General features: G+C 40.2%; 1 protein-coding gene across 1 annotated transcript in view; it reads left to right on the forward strand.

Annotated features, from left to right (window-relative positions):
• LOC122810104 (uncharacterized protein KIAA0513-like) overlaps window positions 1-18,596 on the forward strand; it is a 240,531-nt gene that overhangs the window by 186,843 nt on the left and 35,092 nt on the right. Inside the window, exons 9-10 of the mRNA XM_044081580.1 lie at window positions 13,565-13,645; window positions 14,197-14,291. Coding sequence (XP_043937515.1) covers window positions 13,565-13,645; window positions 14,197-14,291 — 176 coding nt within the window. The remainder of the gene's footprint in view (window positions 1-13,564; window positions 13,646-14,196; window positions 14,292-18,596) is intronic.

Here is an 18,596-nt window from a genome sequence, read left to right on the forward strand (position 1 = left end):
ACATGCGTCATTTGATATCTTTATAATCTTTTGTACTTTTAATTTCAGCTTTGTTTTATTGTTTATTATGGGTATTTCTTGTTCAATGCATTTTATTTTTGATTTACTTAATTTATACTGTGCTTGGATATAAGCAGTTAAAGTTGATGTTCCTTACTGGTATGTTACCAAAATCTCCCATAAATACAGCTTTGAATCCCAGGCAGGTTTTATATTATTCTTGGCATTTGTGTAATTAGTTGCATGTAACAACTAGACCTTCCCTTTCCTCGTCTCCAAATGTGGAGTATCCTACATCATGCTATTACTGCCTTTATGGTTTGTTCTTTATATCTGAGCAACATCTGGAATCAGTCCTCTAAGATGTGTAATTTACTCTGGTTAGTAAATTAAAGAATCTGGTAGGGAAAGCATGAAGCAGCCATAATTTTAATTGTTAAAGCAAGGTTTAGGTCAGTGGCACATTTAGAAATGAGGCATTTGAGCTTGCGTAATTATTCAGAGGAATAGAAGACATATTACAGTGTAGTTCAATTGCATCTCAATATTCTTCTCTGAGATTATTTTGGTAGGTCTACTGACAGAGTACAGATCAACTGACATTAATAATTGATTGAAGAGATGATTGTGAAGAGAAGGTTTGGTGCACGCTACTGGAGGTTAATATTTAACAACACACTAAAATACATTAACACTCAGTATATTAAAAGATCTAGTGAATTTTTGATATTGCTGAAGTAAAGCAGCTAGGCAGTTCCAAACAAAATTTAAATTCTAGAGGAACTGCTGCTCTTTTGGAGTTCAAGTTATAGGTTCATAGGTTCATACTAGGCTATCTGCCCAAGGGCATTTATAAGCCTAGCCCTTTATTATGAATGGCTTTACTTTCATTTTTTTGCTGTGCCTCTGTCAGTTGTTAATTCAAAATGTCTGGTCACTGCACAGCACAGTGACGGTTGTATATCCTCCCTGCAAAGATTGGAGAAGACCAGAAGCCTACATGCAAACCAAGTGAGTCCATTTCCACAGGAGCTCTGCCTCACCACATCTGTCCTGTCCAAAATGCCTCATTCTCTGTCCCGTCATGCTTGGTTTAACTCTCCTTTGTGGTTATGAGGGACTAGATTTTTGGAGGTGAAGTAGAAGGTTTATCAAATCTGGGTTTGACATGGCCTTATATGTCAGGTACAGCTCATCTGGCCTCCAGGTATGAGACTGAATTGAGCTGGAGGTCTTCAGTCAGCAAGAGGGATGACTCTGTCCAGAGGAAACGCAATTCGCCGGTTTGGTGTCCTTTTATGGTGAGAGATTCCAATCCTTTGGGTATTTTCTCAGATTAGGTCTCATAGGTGATGAGGTGTCACATGACCCCAACATTCAGATGTGAATCAGGTCATGATCAGGTAAGTGATGAGTGATGTCCAAAGGGGACGATGAATGAGATGATCAGCGCCCTTGGGCGGCGATGGCTGTCCTGGGTGTCGACTATAGAAGGTTTTGTCTCTAAAGATTGGGTGTCAATCTGATGATAGGGGTAGCCTTGTTTTTCCCATCTCAGCCTAGATATGCATGCATGCTTAACTTCACAGGGCCACATTCTTGGCATTTTAGGGTTATTCTTGTTTGGCCCTGGAGGATATCGTCAGATGTTGTTTTGACGCGGGCTACCAGCCATGGCTCCCGTCAACTTTGCCAGCCATGTTCCGTGTTTCAGGTTTGTATCAGAGTTGTAGAACCCTAACAAGATTGGGACTAGTTGACTGATACACTCTTTGTTTGTCCACTTCAGAAGTCCTGTGTTTGCTCTGACTTGGCTCCAGCAACCCTGACCCTGTGGGACAACAGCTCTGACCCTGTGGGAACCCATCCAGACAGTTTTGTTACATCTCGGGTTGGGATGAGTTCTCGATTGTGGGGTGGTGTTACTTATGCCTTTGCCAGGTCGAGGTAGATATGTGGTGGACTGCCTTCATGAATGTGAGTTTTGCATCGGCCCCTTGTCAACCAGTTTGTCTTGCAGTGGCAGCAGTTATGTGCTCTGAAACTGGACTGCCTTTCCTCATGCAAAGCCTAAAGGTCTTTATCCAAAAGAGTTCAAGTTTTTAAGCAAAGCGCGGTGCCTTGGATAAGGCCGGTCAAGTTGGATCCAAAGTCTCCAGGGTCTGTAATACCGCCGGAGCGAGTCTCCATTACATGCCAGCGCCACCCTGGCAATGTGATTCCTGAGGTGAGGGGCTAAGGGCAAAATAGCTGCGTCCCTGGGGGTGAGAGGCCTCTCATTGAGTTCAGTGAAGCATGTGTAATAGCCAGGACACCTGAGGACCATGGAAGATTAAGTTGCCTGAGTGGTCCAAGCACCTGGGTTTTTTGAGTGAGAGTGTTCTCACCTGCTAGGCGGAGGAGATTGAGGGTTTGGGGAGGGGATAAGTTTTGCACTCCTTTGGTCAGGCAGTATGTTGGCAATGTGTAGGCTGCAAAATTTTGTGTTCATTTGGATGTGGGTTGGAGGGGTTTTGGGAGTTTCTCCTAGGCATCTCTGATAGCTGTGTGAAGGTTTTCCCAATTCTCTTAACAGTCCTTGGCTAATTTTTTTGTAATCTCTGGTTGTTTTTAGGGTTCCTCTTAGTTTTTTACTTATATGATTTAAAGGTGTCTTTTATTTTTTATGATCTTTTCTGTCAAAATTTGCCTTGGTTTGTTTTATGACTTGTCTATTTCTTCCCTGCATAATGATGTGTCTTTGGTTTAGAGAGTAGGGCTTTTGTTTGGGACAGCCTTATCTTTGTGGGTTGTGGTAGAGCTTTGTTTGTAAGTGCCTGAGCGGCTTCTGAGTAAGAAGCCTTTGGTAGAATGGGGCCTAGTGGAGTTGATTCTGTTTTGATCCATGCATTGGAAGTAGTGCCACCGTGGTCTTTTTTGTTTCAGGTGGGGCGATGAGGAGAAATGTGTTTTAGTTTATGATCTGAAAGGGCACCAGTGAGGCACTGCATTTGCATTCGCGGCCATTATCGGATTTCTATGATGGCTTTTCACTTTCGGGGTTTTGTAATGAAGTGGTTCGATTAATTGATTTAGATTCCAAGTCACCCTGGGGCGAGGGTTGGGCTGGAGCAGTTGTTTTCCCAGTTTTTTAGCGCGCCCAGCATGAATCTGAGATCAAGTATGTTTTCTTTCGTGGTGTTCCCAGTCTATAGTTTGTTCCATAACATTTGAGTTTATGAAATTGCAGAATAGTCTTGCCTCCTCGAAATTGCAAAACCTGTTAGTGCTGGGGTGCTCTCCAGGAGCCTGAACCAGGTTTCTGTCACAGCACAGACATCGATGTTCTTCTCCATATTGAGAAGGGCCTCGAGCAGTGCATCTTGATGAGATTGTTCTGGCATTGAGCATTACCATTTTTTTTTTTTTTTTTTTTTTTGGTGTAGGTGGTAGTAGGTTTAGAGCCTTGCCTTCCCTAAGGTTGTGTGAGTATGTGTATGATTTGAAGTTGTGATGGTACCATGTGTGTACTGGGTATGTATGTGTGTGGTTACCTCTCCTCCTGTCTGGTCTTGCCAGTCCTATGTTAGAGAGGGACTACTAGTTTCTGGCTGAAACTTCACCAAATCACAAAAAAGGCAGTGCTTGTGCTCCCTCCCTCCCACTGGTAAGCAAAACTTCCTCCTCCCTCCTAATATGGATCAGGATCAGGAACTAAAAACAAAAAAAAGGGATCAGCAAGGCAGCTCTGAAACACTTACTGGTAGTTCAGTAAAAAAGAAAACAAGAGATTTTTTACAGAGACAAACAGAAAAAACAAACAAAAAATGAGAAAAAATCTGTAATCGGCTAGCGACTTTAGTGTGTAGCCTACAGAACATTACAAAAAACAATTTATTAGTAAAAGTAAGTTAAAAAAACAATAAAAAATGTAAAAGTAACTTAAAGGCAAAAAAATGCAGTTGCAGTGCTTAATAACAGTGCAGTCACAAAAAAACAAAATAAAATACTTATCTTATCTGGTAGAACTCTTTTTTTTCTGCTCTGCTCTGCTCACACTCAATGCAGGAGATTCAGCTGAGTCTGTGCTGAGCTGGAAAACTGGCTGTTTGATGTTATAGCATTGATTACGAAAAGGGAGGAATTGGCCCAAAATCCACTAATGGACTACTAGGACTTGGCTGAAACTTCTTTCACCGGACAGAAGCAAAAAATCAGCTTCCCTGCTCTCCTGGTAGCGGAAAGCTCAGGAATAAGAAAGAAACTCAGCCCCAGTGGGAACTAAAGGAAGTAACAGAAACTAAACTTGAAACTGGACTCTGAGGCACTGGTGAACTCTGAAGACAGATTTTTTTAAAAACAGAACAGAGACAAGGAATTACAGTTTTGGCTACTAATGTAAGGAAAAAAGCACAGTGAGGGAAATGGTAGTTAACAGTATGTGTTATAACAGCAAGTAGTATGTGTGTGTAAATAAAGAAAATAACAAAAGTAGCAAATAAGTAAAATGCAGCCAGTAAAATGCAACAGGGGGAGCAGTCAGTAATACTTTAACAGTGGTAGTGCATCACCTTTAGCTCTGCTGCTTGAGAAAGTTGTACACCAATGCATATCTGGTGCTGAGCAAGTGCAAAGTTGCTGGCTGCTAGGCTGTTTAGCGCCGGGGGCTGAAAGGAGTTATGTTTAATGTTTGCAAACTATTTGTCTTAGCCAGTCCTGAATTTTGTATTGCTCATCAACTCATTCATAGTTCTGCTGGATTTTAACAACTGATTGAACCCCAGTATAGTAATAACCACAAGTCTGATTGTTGATGCAAGACAAGATTTAAAGAAGGCTAAAATCATGCTTGTAGATGTATATTCTGAGGGAAGCCTTGTGGACCTGTATTGGAGCTTATGAAAGCTGGAAGTAAAGTGGATTGGGATTAGATAAATTGTTAGACCAGCTCATCTGAAGTAAGGGATAGTTAGTTTATAAGATATGGAAAGATAACTGTAGTTCCCTCACTGTTTAACCATGGGAAATACTTAGAGTTTGCATTTTATTTCCGAAGACAGTAAACTATTTGAAAGTGTGAAGGAGGACTTCTTTATGTAAGCATTATGCAGTGGAATGCACTGGAGTAATTATTTGAGGTATCAGGATTTTATATTAAGTAATACAATGTGCTGTTTTCTCCACTTTTGCCATGTTATATTTTCATTCGTATCCGTTGTCGCTTATTGATTGTAATACTTGTTTGGATAGATAAATGACCAAATTACTCTTGGTAGAAGTACACATGGTTAGCAGTAGTAAAACTGTAAAATTGTAAGCAATGGTAAACCTGTAAAATGGTAAGCAATGGTAAAACTGTAAAATGGTAGACAAGGTATGCTTTATTCATGCAAAATGGAGGAAAGAGTAACTTAGCTATAACCTGATGACAAGGCAATATAATTTAGAAGAAGATTTTCTTCAGACAGCTATCTAGAACAGGTATATTTGCTCTTTGTTTAGTAGCGAGGCTACTGGCGAAGAACCATTTGAGGACAAAAGAGTAAGTGAACAATATGGCTTTTTTACAATATGGCTTACCTTTCAGTGATTCTTATTCCGTAAGTAGAAAGTTATAGATTTCAGAAAAGTAAATGTCACATGGTGAATAAGGAGCAGCCTCGAGTCCTAGCTATTTTTTTTAAAGAAATAGAACTCGGTCATTAAAATAAGTATGAAGCCACTATACTGGTGGATAGTTAAGACTTGTATACCTTCCGATGACATGGACGGAATAAAATAATTAAGCAGAGAATCCTGTGAGAGCTAGGCAATATTAAATTGTTCAGTTATCTCCCTGACACGATTTACTCTCTTACTTTTCTTTGCCCTTGTTTTCAGTTATGTGACCTGCACAACAAAACTACAATTGCTGTGGTTACACGGTTTGCTTCTGGAAGATGCTTCTCTCTTCTCTGCAGTTTTGGAACCATGATGTTTAGAATACATAAGTAAAGGGGCATGGATTCTTACATGGCAGTGCAGGAGGCCTTGACCCTATGGAAAAAAAAATGTTTGTGATGCCTTTTATTCATGCGGATAGTTTTTATCTTTTAGACTTAAGACAGATAACTGCTTGGCAGGTGATATAAGTAGGGTACTATGAAACTATGGGAAGTTTATAAACAGTGTTTTTCAGCATCTTTGAGAATGTCCTTTTAGATCTACAGTAAAGATGTAATGAAAGGGGAGTCAATCTGTGATCTATGCCTCACGAATCTTTACACTTAACCTCATGTTAGAGGAGCATGACCACAACCGTTGCTTCATAAAAATAAACAGCTGAACTGTTGCTTTGACATTTATGAATTGTTACTTACACTCTATAGTATCTTCACACAATTTTTGCCTGAACTCATGATTGCTTTTTTAAGGATGTTATTCGTGTTTCACTGTTGCAGTCATTACATTTGGGTAATCCTGCTGGCAGGTTGCCCTTAGTCTGCCTGAATTCCAAAGTCCTGGATCCTGCGTCAGCTGCTGTCGCCCCTTCCCTGACGTCAGGTCATCAGGGGTATAAAAGATGCGGCTGACGCCATTTTCCTTAGTCTTTCTTGCTGTGCGGTGCCAGAAGCAGTTTGCAAGTGCCAGTCGGCTGACTCCTGAGATTTTCGTGTTCGAATTTCAGATCCGAAGTCTTCAATAAAGCTAAGTACCCCATTGGGGAAACTTTTTCTTGCTCCAGACTGATGTCAGAAAAAGTAAATAATTGTATTTCTTGTGGAAAGCAAATACCTCATAAGGACTTTCATTCTTACTGTATTCCTTGCCTAGGCCCTGATCACAACGTTTCTGGTTGTCGGTTTTGTGCTAGATTTAACCAATGCACTATTAAGCGTTGGTATGATTTTGCTTTAAACTATTTTGGATGCTGGTTTAATTATCCAGAAATGTCATCGGATAGCCATCCAACTACCAGAGTTCACAAATGCAAAGAAAAGGCAAGAGATAGACAACCGAGGCCCAAAAACAGACAAAGCTTCTTTTAAGCCAGTCGCCAGTTCACCGGTTCTCAGTGAGGCGCTTTTGCAGCCTGTGACACCTGCTACTTTACAGTCGCAGGCTGCTACTGACTCCCATGTGGAGTCGGCCATGCCGCTGGAAACTCAAGGTATTGGAGCCTCGGATACTATTCCTTCAGATGGGTCTGGAGCCGCTGAGCAGGCACCGGCTTCTGAGGGTGTATTCAGACCTAAACATCTTTACATTAAACCAACCTCAGCTTCAAAAGCAAAGACTAAATCAGCTTCTAAAGCAAAGAAACAAACTCAAGAGCCATGGGACAGGCCTCTATGCCCAAAAAACAGATGCTCAAAATGGTCGAAGACTTAATTACCTTGATCAGTGGTTCCCATCACCCTCCTGATAAGAGGCCTAGGCAAGAGGCTGACTATGAATCTTCAGATCAGGTTTCTATTTCTTCTGATTCCTCTTCTGATCAGGAATATTCTCTTCTCGCCTATGAGGATTCTGATGCTGAAGAATCTATACCTTCAGCTTCCCCTCCAGAGGACTATTCTTTTGGGGAAACCTTGCATACCATGAGGGAGTATTTCCACTGAGAGCGCCAAGATTTTTCAGAATCTAAAAAGAGGCTCAGGGATTTCCTTTTACTACCTCAACACAGGCCACTAGCCATTCCACCTGTGTTAGATATTGTAGATGTGTTTTCGGAGTCTAGTCTTACCCCTGACTCCTTACCTCCAGCTCCTGTTAAGCCTGACCGATATTACAGGGTTCCTGGTTCTCATAAATTCCTTTTTAAAAACCCTGCTGCAGACCCAGGAACTATTTCACAAGGTCCCAAAGGAGTTAAGGCTTCCACTGCAAAAAACCCTACCCCCTCTGACAGAGATTCTAGGGCACTGGATAGATGGGGAAAAAAGGTTTACACATCTGCTACCTTGGCTATAAGGGCCTTTAAACTGTCAGTTTCATATGCTGAAATATCAGCAACATGTCATGGCATTGCTTAAACAGAAAATGTTATTAAACTCTGAATGTGCAGAAAACAAGGAAATGCAGGATTTATTGCATGCAGCTGAACAAGTTGGAAAGCATACTTTGCCATTTGGTTTTGATTCTTTGAATGCCTCCTGCAGGGCCGCAGTTACGGGTTCTGTAATTAGGAGGCATGTTTTGTTAAAGGAACAAAATCTACCTGATCATGTCAAAGTTAAATTATTTGTTGCACCTTTACAGCATGATACTTTGGTGCTAAGGCAGAGGGTGTTAATGAAAATGGAGGACAAAGCTAAATCTATGCAAACTGTCAAAGATTTTTTACAACTACAGCCACCTAAGTTTAGTAGATACTGGCCTACAAAGAATTGGTCCTTTCCTGTGTCAGACGGACCTCAAAGGGGCAGATGCCCTAGAGGCATATCCCAGGCGCAAGGTTCCTACAGGTCAAAGCAATGGGGTGCTTCTACCTCCAAAGTTGGAGAAGACAAATCACAACCATACAGGAAACAGTCCCTATGACTTCCCCCTGCCTGCACCAAGCATTTATCTCCTGGCAGCACCCTTAGGGGGAAAATTAGCACTTCTTTCTCAAAATTGGCACATTATAACCCAGGACAAGTGGGTCCTAAATATCGTGTCACAAGGGTACAAGTTCCATTTCCATACCCTGTCAAAGGCAAACGGCTGGCCAGATCTGCCAAAAAAATCTATGGGCAGAGGCACAAAAATACGTCTCATCCCTCATGGACATGGGGGCCATTCAACAAGTACCAGAGCAAGAGCAGGGACAAGGATTTTACTCGACTGTTTTTGGTACCCAGAAAGGACGAGGCCTGGAGACCAATACTGGACCTATCTATTCTGAACACATTCCTGGATATACCAAAATTCAAGATGATAACTTTGCAGCAGCTTCTGGCCATGCTGGGCAAGAAAGCTTGGCTAGTGACTCTAGACCTAAAAGAGGCATACCTGTCATGTCCCAATCAGACAATTATGCAGAGGATACCTCAGATTCAAGGCTGGCTCAATGCAATACCAGTTCTCTGCACTGCCCTTTGGCTTATCTACTGTGCCCAGGGTCTTTACAAAGTGCCTGGCACCAGTAATTGCATTCTGCAGACAAAGAGGAATAGAAATAATACCTTACTTGGACTGTCTAATTCAAGCAGAGAACAAAGACATTCTTCTACAACAGGTTGGGAGGGTGGCTTAATGGCTGAAGTGTTTGCCTTACAAACAAAAGGTGCAGGGTTTGAGTCTTACAAAGGAAAATTGGCTAGGCTTAAAATGGCTCGCAAGGGCAGTTAGCTTAGTACTAACCTGTGAACCTGTGAAGCATCTGGTGTTTATGAAAAGACTTCTAACATGCCTAGGATACACAGTCAACAAAAAGAAATCAAAACTAGTACCCTGTCAAGAGATAATATTCCTGGGTGGAAGCTTAAATACAACTGCCCAGATGGCTTATCTCATGCCAGACAAACAAAGGCAACTGACTACCTATTTCAAAATGTTGGCAACAAAGGCCCAGTTATCTGCAAGAAAAATTCTGCAGGCTTTGGGCTTCATGGCATCCTGCATCCTACTAATTCCATATGCAAGACTGCATATGAGGAAACTTCAGTGGTACCTAAAAAGTGTTTGGACTCGACATTGCCACAGCCTGGAAACAATGATTACTCTCATTCCCTGCCTACAACAGGAGTTTTGATGGTGGGCAAAGGCTTCTCACCAAAACAAGGGACAGCCATTCACATTACCCCCAGCCAGGCAGAGACTAACAACGGATGCATCAGATTATGCCTGGGGGGCCCACATGGCAGGAAGATGCATTCAGGGCACATGGTCCTCAACCCAAACGCATCTACATATCAATCAAAAAGAGATGCTAGCTGTTCAGAATGCCCTGACAGCCTTCAAGGACCTACTTCATCTGGGACAACTACTGATAAAGACAGACAACACCATGGTCATGTGGTATATAAACAAGCAGGGGGGCACACATTCTTACCCCCTTTGCAGACTAGCCATGACTTTGTGGGACACAGCATTGACTTACCAAATACATCTGCAGGCACAGTTCCTGCCAGGAAGGAAAAATACTCTGGCAGACGAACTAAGCAGAAACCTCATGGATCCCCACGAGTGGCAGCTGGATCCACAAGTCTTCAGCATGACAAGGAAATGGGGATGCCTGGACATAGCTGTATTTGCCTCACCTCACAACTACCAACTAAAAAGATTCTGCACAAGGATTTATCACAGACAAGCATGGAAAGAGGACGCCCTATCAGTATATGCCTTTCCCCCACTGCCTCTCCTCCCCAAGGTACCCCTAAAGATCAGACCAGAGAAGCCAAAAATGATACTGATTGCCCCAGACTGGCCCCGGCAGTTCTGGTTTCCAATCCTAAAGAACTTGTCTCAGTGCCCAGCTTGGACCTTACCTCAAATACCTCATCTACTGTCCAAGCAAAACAATCATTTCCTGCACAGCCAACTCAGGACTTTAAACCTAGCAGCATGGCAGATAATGTAGTCATGCAAAACACACCTCTCAGTAAAGCTATGATGGATGTCATTTTGGAGGCCAGAAGGCCTAGTACTAGAAAATCTTAGGCTGGAAAATGGAAGAGATTCTGTGCTTGGAACCAGGCACAAGGAACTGATGCAGCTGTGCCAAATATTCCTTGGATTTTGCAATACTTAACTGAGATGCTGGACAAAGGCCTATCTTTTTCATCTATTAAAATTCATGCCTCTGCCATTTCCACTCATTACAATACAGAGCCACCAATCTTTTCTCATACCTTATTAAAACAGTACCTCAGAGGAGCCAAAGATTTAAAGCCTCCAAGGAGATCACCAATGCCTGCATGGGACCTCAACTATGTCTTGGAAAAACTCACCCTGCCTCCTTTCGAGCCAGCTGCTACTGCTGATATAAAGTTTTTATCTTGGAAAACAGCTCTGCTCCTAGCAATAACTTCTGCAAGATGAGTTTCAGAGCTACAGGCACTCATGGCTGTGGAACCTTTTATCATTTTTTATCCAGACAGGGTCTCTCTGAGGACAAACCCAACATTTATGCCTAAGGTGGTGTCCAGTGTGGCTCTTAACCAAACTATTCATCTGCCAATTTTTTATCCAAACCCACAGAACAAGGGAGAGAGAATTCTGCATTCTTTGGACGTACACAGCTTAGATTCTACTTGGACAGAACCAAAGTTTTCAGAAAGACAGAGCAATTACTAGTGGCATATGCTGTAGGATCACAAGAAGGAAAGGCTATCTCAAAGCAGACTATTTCAAATTGGATAGGCCACTGCATTCATTTCTGCTACTTACACCATGGCAAGCCAGTGCTTAAAGGCATTAGGCCACATTCAACCAGAGCTGCAGTCACTTCAGCAGCCTTTCTCAGGGGTGTACCAACCAAGGACATTTTAGAGGCTGCTACTTGGAGTTCACTGCACACCTTTACAAAGCGCTATCATCTGCCACTCTACTCTAAATCCAGGGCAGGCTTTGCCACTGCAGTTCTGCAGGGCCTTATAGCCACTCTTAATGCTGTTTAGCTCCAACCTCCCATCCATAGCTTTGGGACTCTACCCAAATGTAATGACTGCAACAGTGAAACACGAAGAACATAGTACAGCTGTGTACACTTACCATAAATGTAGATGTTAGAGTGTATTCACTGTTGCAGTCCAGGTTACCCACCCGCCATTCCCCTTTCTTCTGATTAAACCCATCTTTCCTTCTCTGATTTATACAACCTATGTGGTGTATTTGCTTGTAGATGAAGGTAAAGTTTATATTGGTGCATGTATTTATTTATATATATATATATATATATATATATATATATATATAAATTTTGGCTACCCTTTTAGGGGGCACCTGACATCTGGGGCAAGAAAAACTAAAGAAAATGGTGTCGGCCACATCTTTTATACCCCTGACGACCTGACGTCAGGGAAGGGGCGACAGCAGCTGATGCAGGACCCAGGACTTTGGAATTCAGGCCGACTGTGGGCAACCTGCCAGCAGGATTACCCAAATGTAATGACTGCAACAGTGAATACACTTGAACGTCTACATTTATAGTAAGTGTACACAACTGTACTTTCTTAGTATTATTCATACATAATAAAAATTCTTTTAGGTTCATAGAATCATAGTTGTGTACTAGGCTAATAACCAACAAGGCCTGTGCTTGAGAAATAATTTTCACTGCTTTTGAAATTTCTGTCATCAACAGCATTTAAAAAATGCATAGCTTTAACTGTGAAATAAAAATAATGCTATTCTCAGCTTGTCAAAGGTACAGGATGTCGGTGTAAAATCAAGAAATGCCTTGGTGATCACTACTTCTTTAGTGAGAGTGAAGGTTAGGCCTTGAAACAATGCACTCAATTCATGAAATTGTCTGAAATTTCAGAAGTAGATACATTAGACAGATTTTCAAACATTGGCTAGATAAAATGTGAATGGGCTTAGAAGAGCTGAGGAATGACTAGAATAGAATGGGACTTAACAGACAAACTGTATCCTTTGTCAGATGTGAACTTTGTCAGTTTATGGTTTCCTTAAATGTCAAGCCTTAGATCATTGCAGATGTATTCGTGGTAGGAAAATGAAATATAAATGCTGACATTTTTAATTGCGTTGTGCCTAAATGGCATTCATACTATAGCTGTGTAAAAACTGCCAGTATAGATGTTGTCCTTTAGCTATCCTTTTCACCAAGGAGCTCTTATGGTCTGCATTATGATTAATGTTGAGGCTAGTGTGCTAAATCTATGCAGTTAAGCCTTGTTCTTGGTAAGGCGGCCATGAGGAGATGGACTTTTACCTTCACTCTTTTATAACAGTCTGATCCAGCTTCATTTAACACATCTAATAGCTAATTCTTTTTTTTAAATATTCCAGCAGATCTTTAGACCTAATATAAAGACCTAAAGTAGTGAAGCTAACGAGCCAAGTAAAACATGCTTGACTGCTAGGAGGAGTTACGTTTTAAGTTTGAGTGCATTGAGCGACAGAATGTCAAACTGTAAATGCTGCAAGCATTGTGAAACTACATTTGCAGGCAAATTATATGGGTATTCCTTAAATGTACACTTACTTGGAACGTGTATAATTCAACTGGTAAATGATAAAGAAAAATAATTCCCACAGAAAACAATTGCATTTGCTAACTGGAAAAACATGAAGTTATAACGACACTAACCATGCATCCTGTAAAATCATGTAAATCACATCAGTATGCTTATTTTTGCTCTATAGTAACCAGAGGAGTAGATGTTATGGCTTGGTTCTGCTTGCCTGTCTGCATCAGTCACTTTGTCCATTTGTCTGTCTGCCTCTCTGTCTGTGCACATCTGCTTGTCAGCTTGTCTTTCTTCTTCTCTATCTTCCTGTCTGTCTCTATTTATGTTTACATTTCTATAAAATATCACAACCTATCATTTTAATTGTGTAGTTCTATAAAGGTGATTGCTATCAACTGATCTGCTTCAATAAACAGTGGTTACATATGAAATGTTGCTCACATTTTCTGTACTATTTATAGGGAGAAATGGTGTCACATGACACAGGAGGAACGAGATGACAGCCTCAGATTTAATGAGAACATCACTTTTGGACAGCTGGGGTAAGGTTGATTTCTGATTTGACTTGTGTTTTAGTAAAAGAGGCTGAGTACAGTATTTCAGTAAGTTACGTGTTCATGTTCTGTTCACGTTCTTTTCATGCTATCACCACTTTTTGCAGCAGAAATACCTAATTTCTGGTAACAAACATATACTTGTTTAGCTTGTCTGCATACATTATACCTCTCAGGAGGGAGAGGTCTGTTTTCTGGTATATTAGACTGCAACAAAAGTAGGAATGAGTTGCTTGTGAAACAGCCTCACTTGGGACCCTACATTGCACTATGAGTGCAACAGACTTCACTCTGTATGCTGAGGTATCCCTGAGAGAGAGACTGCTTTACATGAGGGGCACATCACTCAGTGACTGGATTTTGAGAGTTCAGGGTCTCTGACTTTTCTTGGCTCTTGTTTGGGAGTAAATGTTTTGTAGGCTACAGTACCACTCCTCTAAGTGGTTGAACAACCCCACCTAGCACTGAGCTTTGTTAACTTACAGTGCCATATCTCAAGATTTGTAAATGACACGGTTTTATTTTTTTTTGTTTTTCAGCACGTTCACTCACAATATGTTGGCATTTGGTCTTAGTCGTAAACTTTGCAATGATTTTCTGAAAAAGCAGGCTGTCATTGGGAATCTGAATGAGGGTAAGTATAAAGGAGTATTTCAGAGCCTGTTGTTATGCCAATGTGAGGGGCATCAAAAATAAGCAAGTTGTTCAAAGCAATCTTTAAAAAAGTATGCAAAAGAGACTTACTCTGTGGTTGTAGGCTTAGCACACGTATGTGCTGTTGACTGCAATCCAAGATTATAGATATAATGTTGACGTAACTAGTCAAATACAAGTAAAGCATGCAAGCACTCGGCACCAGCGAGCTTTGGTTTTCCTGTCTGAGAATCTCTTAGACTGTGAATGTGTGAAATGAGTAAGCTGCATATGGTTATCAAACTTCTGGGAGAGCACTGATGGACATTTAGTAATGCTGTGTTGTATGGTAAAAGTATAAGAAGGCCAAATGTTTAATGACTTCTCTGCTGCTTGACTAATGGGTTGTACATAAGCCAGTCTTTTAGTTGAAGACTGACACTTTAGACTTTATTTATTGACATTTGATTACCGGGAAAGTATGACTGGGTATCTATCTCCAAAGCAACTCAAAACCACATGTGCCAGTGATACAAGTACTCTTTAAAACAACTTGGGCATTTTGCTTCCTTTAAAGTGGAAGTCAAACATGTGAAGTGTTGAGCATCTGTATTTCCATTTTCAAATGTTCATATTTCACTTGGTATACAAAACCTGTGATTAATTCTGCAACTTGAATTTGCTGAGAGTCCCAGAATGAACATTATTTTTAAAGCTGATAGAAAGCAAGGTAGGTTTTACAAGAGACAGTATCAGCTTTTTGCAGAGACGTTCTGTGGTGATAGTGTTGTATTTTCATTAAGCCTCTTAATATTCACAGGCCCACTTAATACCTTGCATGTTGCCTGAAAAAGTAAGGAATCAAACTCGTATGGGATATGTCTTAGAGTAAGAACATATCAAAACTTTCAGCAAAAGCAAAAAGATATAGTTACAAGCAGTCATGCAAATGAAATTTAGAACAGGTTATTTCCAGGTTTTGGGGGTCTGTTGCAGGAACTAGTAATTTACGTCATAGGAGTCGCTAGAGTGGGACAAGGAGGCAGTCGCCATGGGTGCATGGTGTTGGAGGACTTGATTGGAAGATACTGCACCTCTGGTAGTGTAGCACTGATTTTCATTTCTCTACTGTCATTACTGAATGCCAGAAGAGAAATAAATACTGTTCCTGCAGTTTTGCAGGATGGAAGCGCTTGGTATATGTTGTAGCGAGCGGCTTACTGCAGGCTTCTCTGCTTGAAGATAATGGTTGGTAAAACAGGACCTGCCAACCAGTTTGGAAACGGACCTTTTTTGATCCACAAGTTACAGTGGCGGACTTGAGTGGTGCAACATCATGAAATGGCACTGGGTGCAAGATCAGCCAGCTCTGATTTAGAAACAGTTGGACTCTGAACTTTTAAACACAATCTCAATTAATGCAGATAATAAGCTGATACTGCTATTGGAAGAATCTGGGAATCCTCAGATATAGTTTTAATGACACAGGAAAATTGTGCTGGTGAAAGGTGAGCAAGTAACATCTGGATTTTTTAAACTCTAAGATCCATATTCCTGTGAAATATTGTGTACATACAGTAACCTACCTTCCCTGTTTTTATTCTTAAAATTGTGTCCAGTCATTTTTGTGTTGACTTCCAAAATGAAGCCTCTGTGGACAGGACTTAGTGACCTTTACATAACTTTGCTGGTTTAAACATATAACTTAATCTAAAGTTGGAGATTATTGGAGTTTAACACATTAAAGAACAGTGTGCGGATGAGCTGTGCTTCTATATTTAACAGAGATATAGAAGTTTTGTTCACTTGATTTGTCCTGATTGAATGTGTTTTGGTTTTTAGCAGTTAGCGATTAACTATACCCAAAAAACATGTACTGTATTCTCAAGGTTGAAAACTGCAGTAAACTGTAGAAATAGAAGCAACCTCCAAAAGGCAACAATTACAGGAACACCACAATAAAATATTTATTGTTCGAGCACTTTCGATCTAAAATGGTCTTCTTCGAACTTCTTCAGCTGATTAAAAAAAAAAACTTTTCAGCATCTGTATTCTCTTGCATGGCACTCTTAAGTGCTTTTCAAACAGATTATTTATGTTGTTTCTCTTACTTTCCTTGACATCGCTCTCTCTACTCTGTACTTGTTGCCTAACAGTTTATATTTTATTTAGTTTATTTTTTTCTTTTGTATGTTTATTGTACAGTTTTACTTCTTTCAAAGCACTGTAACTTTTGTTTAATTTCATGTCCAGTTTAACTCCCATTCTTGCATTCATGTCTTAGTATGTTAGACTTGTTTGCCCTGTTCTCATCATTCTTCATACAGTCAATGGTTTCCTCAGACACTCATTGTTAAGGCAAATGAGATTCTTTGCAGAATTTATAGTACAACTTCTGAGGATATAGACAGTCTCATTATAACAAACTGCACTGTATCTGATCCTTAGTCTTCTGCGTTATAGTGCTTGCACAAGGCAGATGTTTTATTTTGTATCACCCCACACTTATTTACTTAAGCTCACATATTTCCTATCAACAACAAGAGTTTCATTTGATAGAAAGTTCAAATGATAATGTTTTTTGCTGTTTTTTTTTTCTATGATGCCTGATGACCATCTATTCCTCTCTTGGCTGATTGACTCACTCGGGTCCTGTCACTGGAACAAGGACACATCTTTCTAGCAGCCATCAAGATGGTTTGAGGTTTTTATGTTCTTCTCTCTGCAGTCCTGTGCATTCAAAGGTAAGAATAGTTGCAGGGCACCATCAAATGAGTTGAATGCCCTGGATAACCTCCACCAGTGAGGTCATTCACAGCAAGCAACCCCCACACCCTTATGTAAGGCACAGCAGGCAGTCCTCCCTGATGTTCACCAGGGACAGTCATGCTTATATGTGCTGCCTTCCCGAGCATGTGCACTTCCTCCGCCTGAGAGAGACAAGTGGACTGTTTATCTTTACTACTTTCTTATCCACACCTTGGTACTTCAGTGATGGGGTTGTAATCATATCTGTAGTAGGGCACCTTCTGTGTATGCCAACTGATTATTTTTTTTAACTCTGTGACTATAGCCAGTTTGGCTTAGATTAGTGATATATTTATTTTTGGTGGAGGGGATCTTGAGACATCACAATACAGAAACATATATGCAATCACTGTACATAACTTGCATCTTATACCAATTATCATCTTACACCATTTAATTAACTAATTTCAATTAATTTCAGTGTTTATTTTACTTATCTTGATTATTACCTTCTTGTTTTAATGTGTTAAAATACACAACATTATATCTTTAAGTTCTCTTAGCAGACCATTTTCATTTAGAATGTTACATATACTGAAATTGGCCTATGTGAAAATATGCTTTTCTATATTACATTACGTTTCCATTTACTCTACGGGTAATGGCAGCGTTTTACTAAACAATATGAAAGAAAATATCATCTGCTTTCTATCTTAATTTACTTTTTGTTCTGTTGTATACATGTTTGTGCTAAATATATCTAACCAATTGTTTTAAGCCTTGTATGAATATAAAGGGAGTCATGCCTGACATTGCACTTAATACTGCAAATGCTTTTAAGTCACTTTCATTGCTCCTCATCTTTAAACTTGTATTTTATCAAAACTCCATTATGACATCTTTTTTTCTTTGCATGTATAATCTACATATGATCCTGATAACTACTGCAAATGACTCTTCTCAACTGTATCTGCAGAGTGTTGCACTGAAATTTTTCTAACACTCTTTTACTCTTACTTCATGCCAATAAATTCAACATGCCAATCCTTCATGTCACTTTTATCAAACATTTCACCAAGTTAGCCCATCAGAATAATAAGCAGGATAACCAAGTTTTGAATATTTTGTACTTCTCATATTGTAAAGACAGCATCAGTCAATTTCAGCTTTTGCTTACATTTCCTTTCTGATTTTGAAAGTTAATCCAAATTTAACACATGACATTAAACTATTTCACTTCTTCACTGCAGAAGTTTTCTTCAGTATCAGCACTCAAGTGGTACTTGTGGTTGTTGTTGTCTTGTATGCTGGCTACCATATTCTGTATGTCTTCATTCTTGCTGTGCCTCTTAGTAACTGCATTCACTTGTCTAGAAGTAGTGCATTTTTATTACAAAATTGCTTCCAAACTCCATTGCATCCCCTCTTTACACTATTTTTATCATAAAATGTATCCATTTCTGTGTTATGTTAATGTAGAGGATTATGACTGGATCTCCAATCATGAACAGCATATTATGCATTCAGCACATGGATGCCAAGAAATGCACCTTGAGAC

The sequence above is a fragment of the Protopterus annectens genome, chromosome 8.part1, assembly GCF_019279795.1.
Source record: "Protopterus annectens isolate FY-2018-M chromosome 8.part1, PAN1.0, whole genome shotgun sequence".
NCBI lineage: Eukaryota > Metazoa > Chordata > Ceratodontiformes > Protopteridae > Protopterus > Protopterus annectens.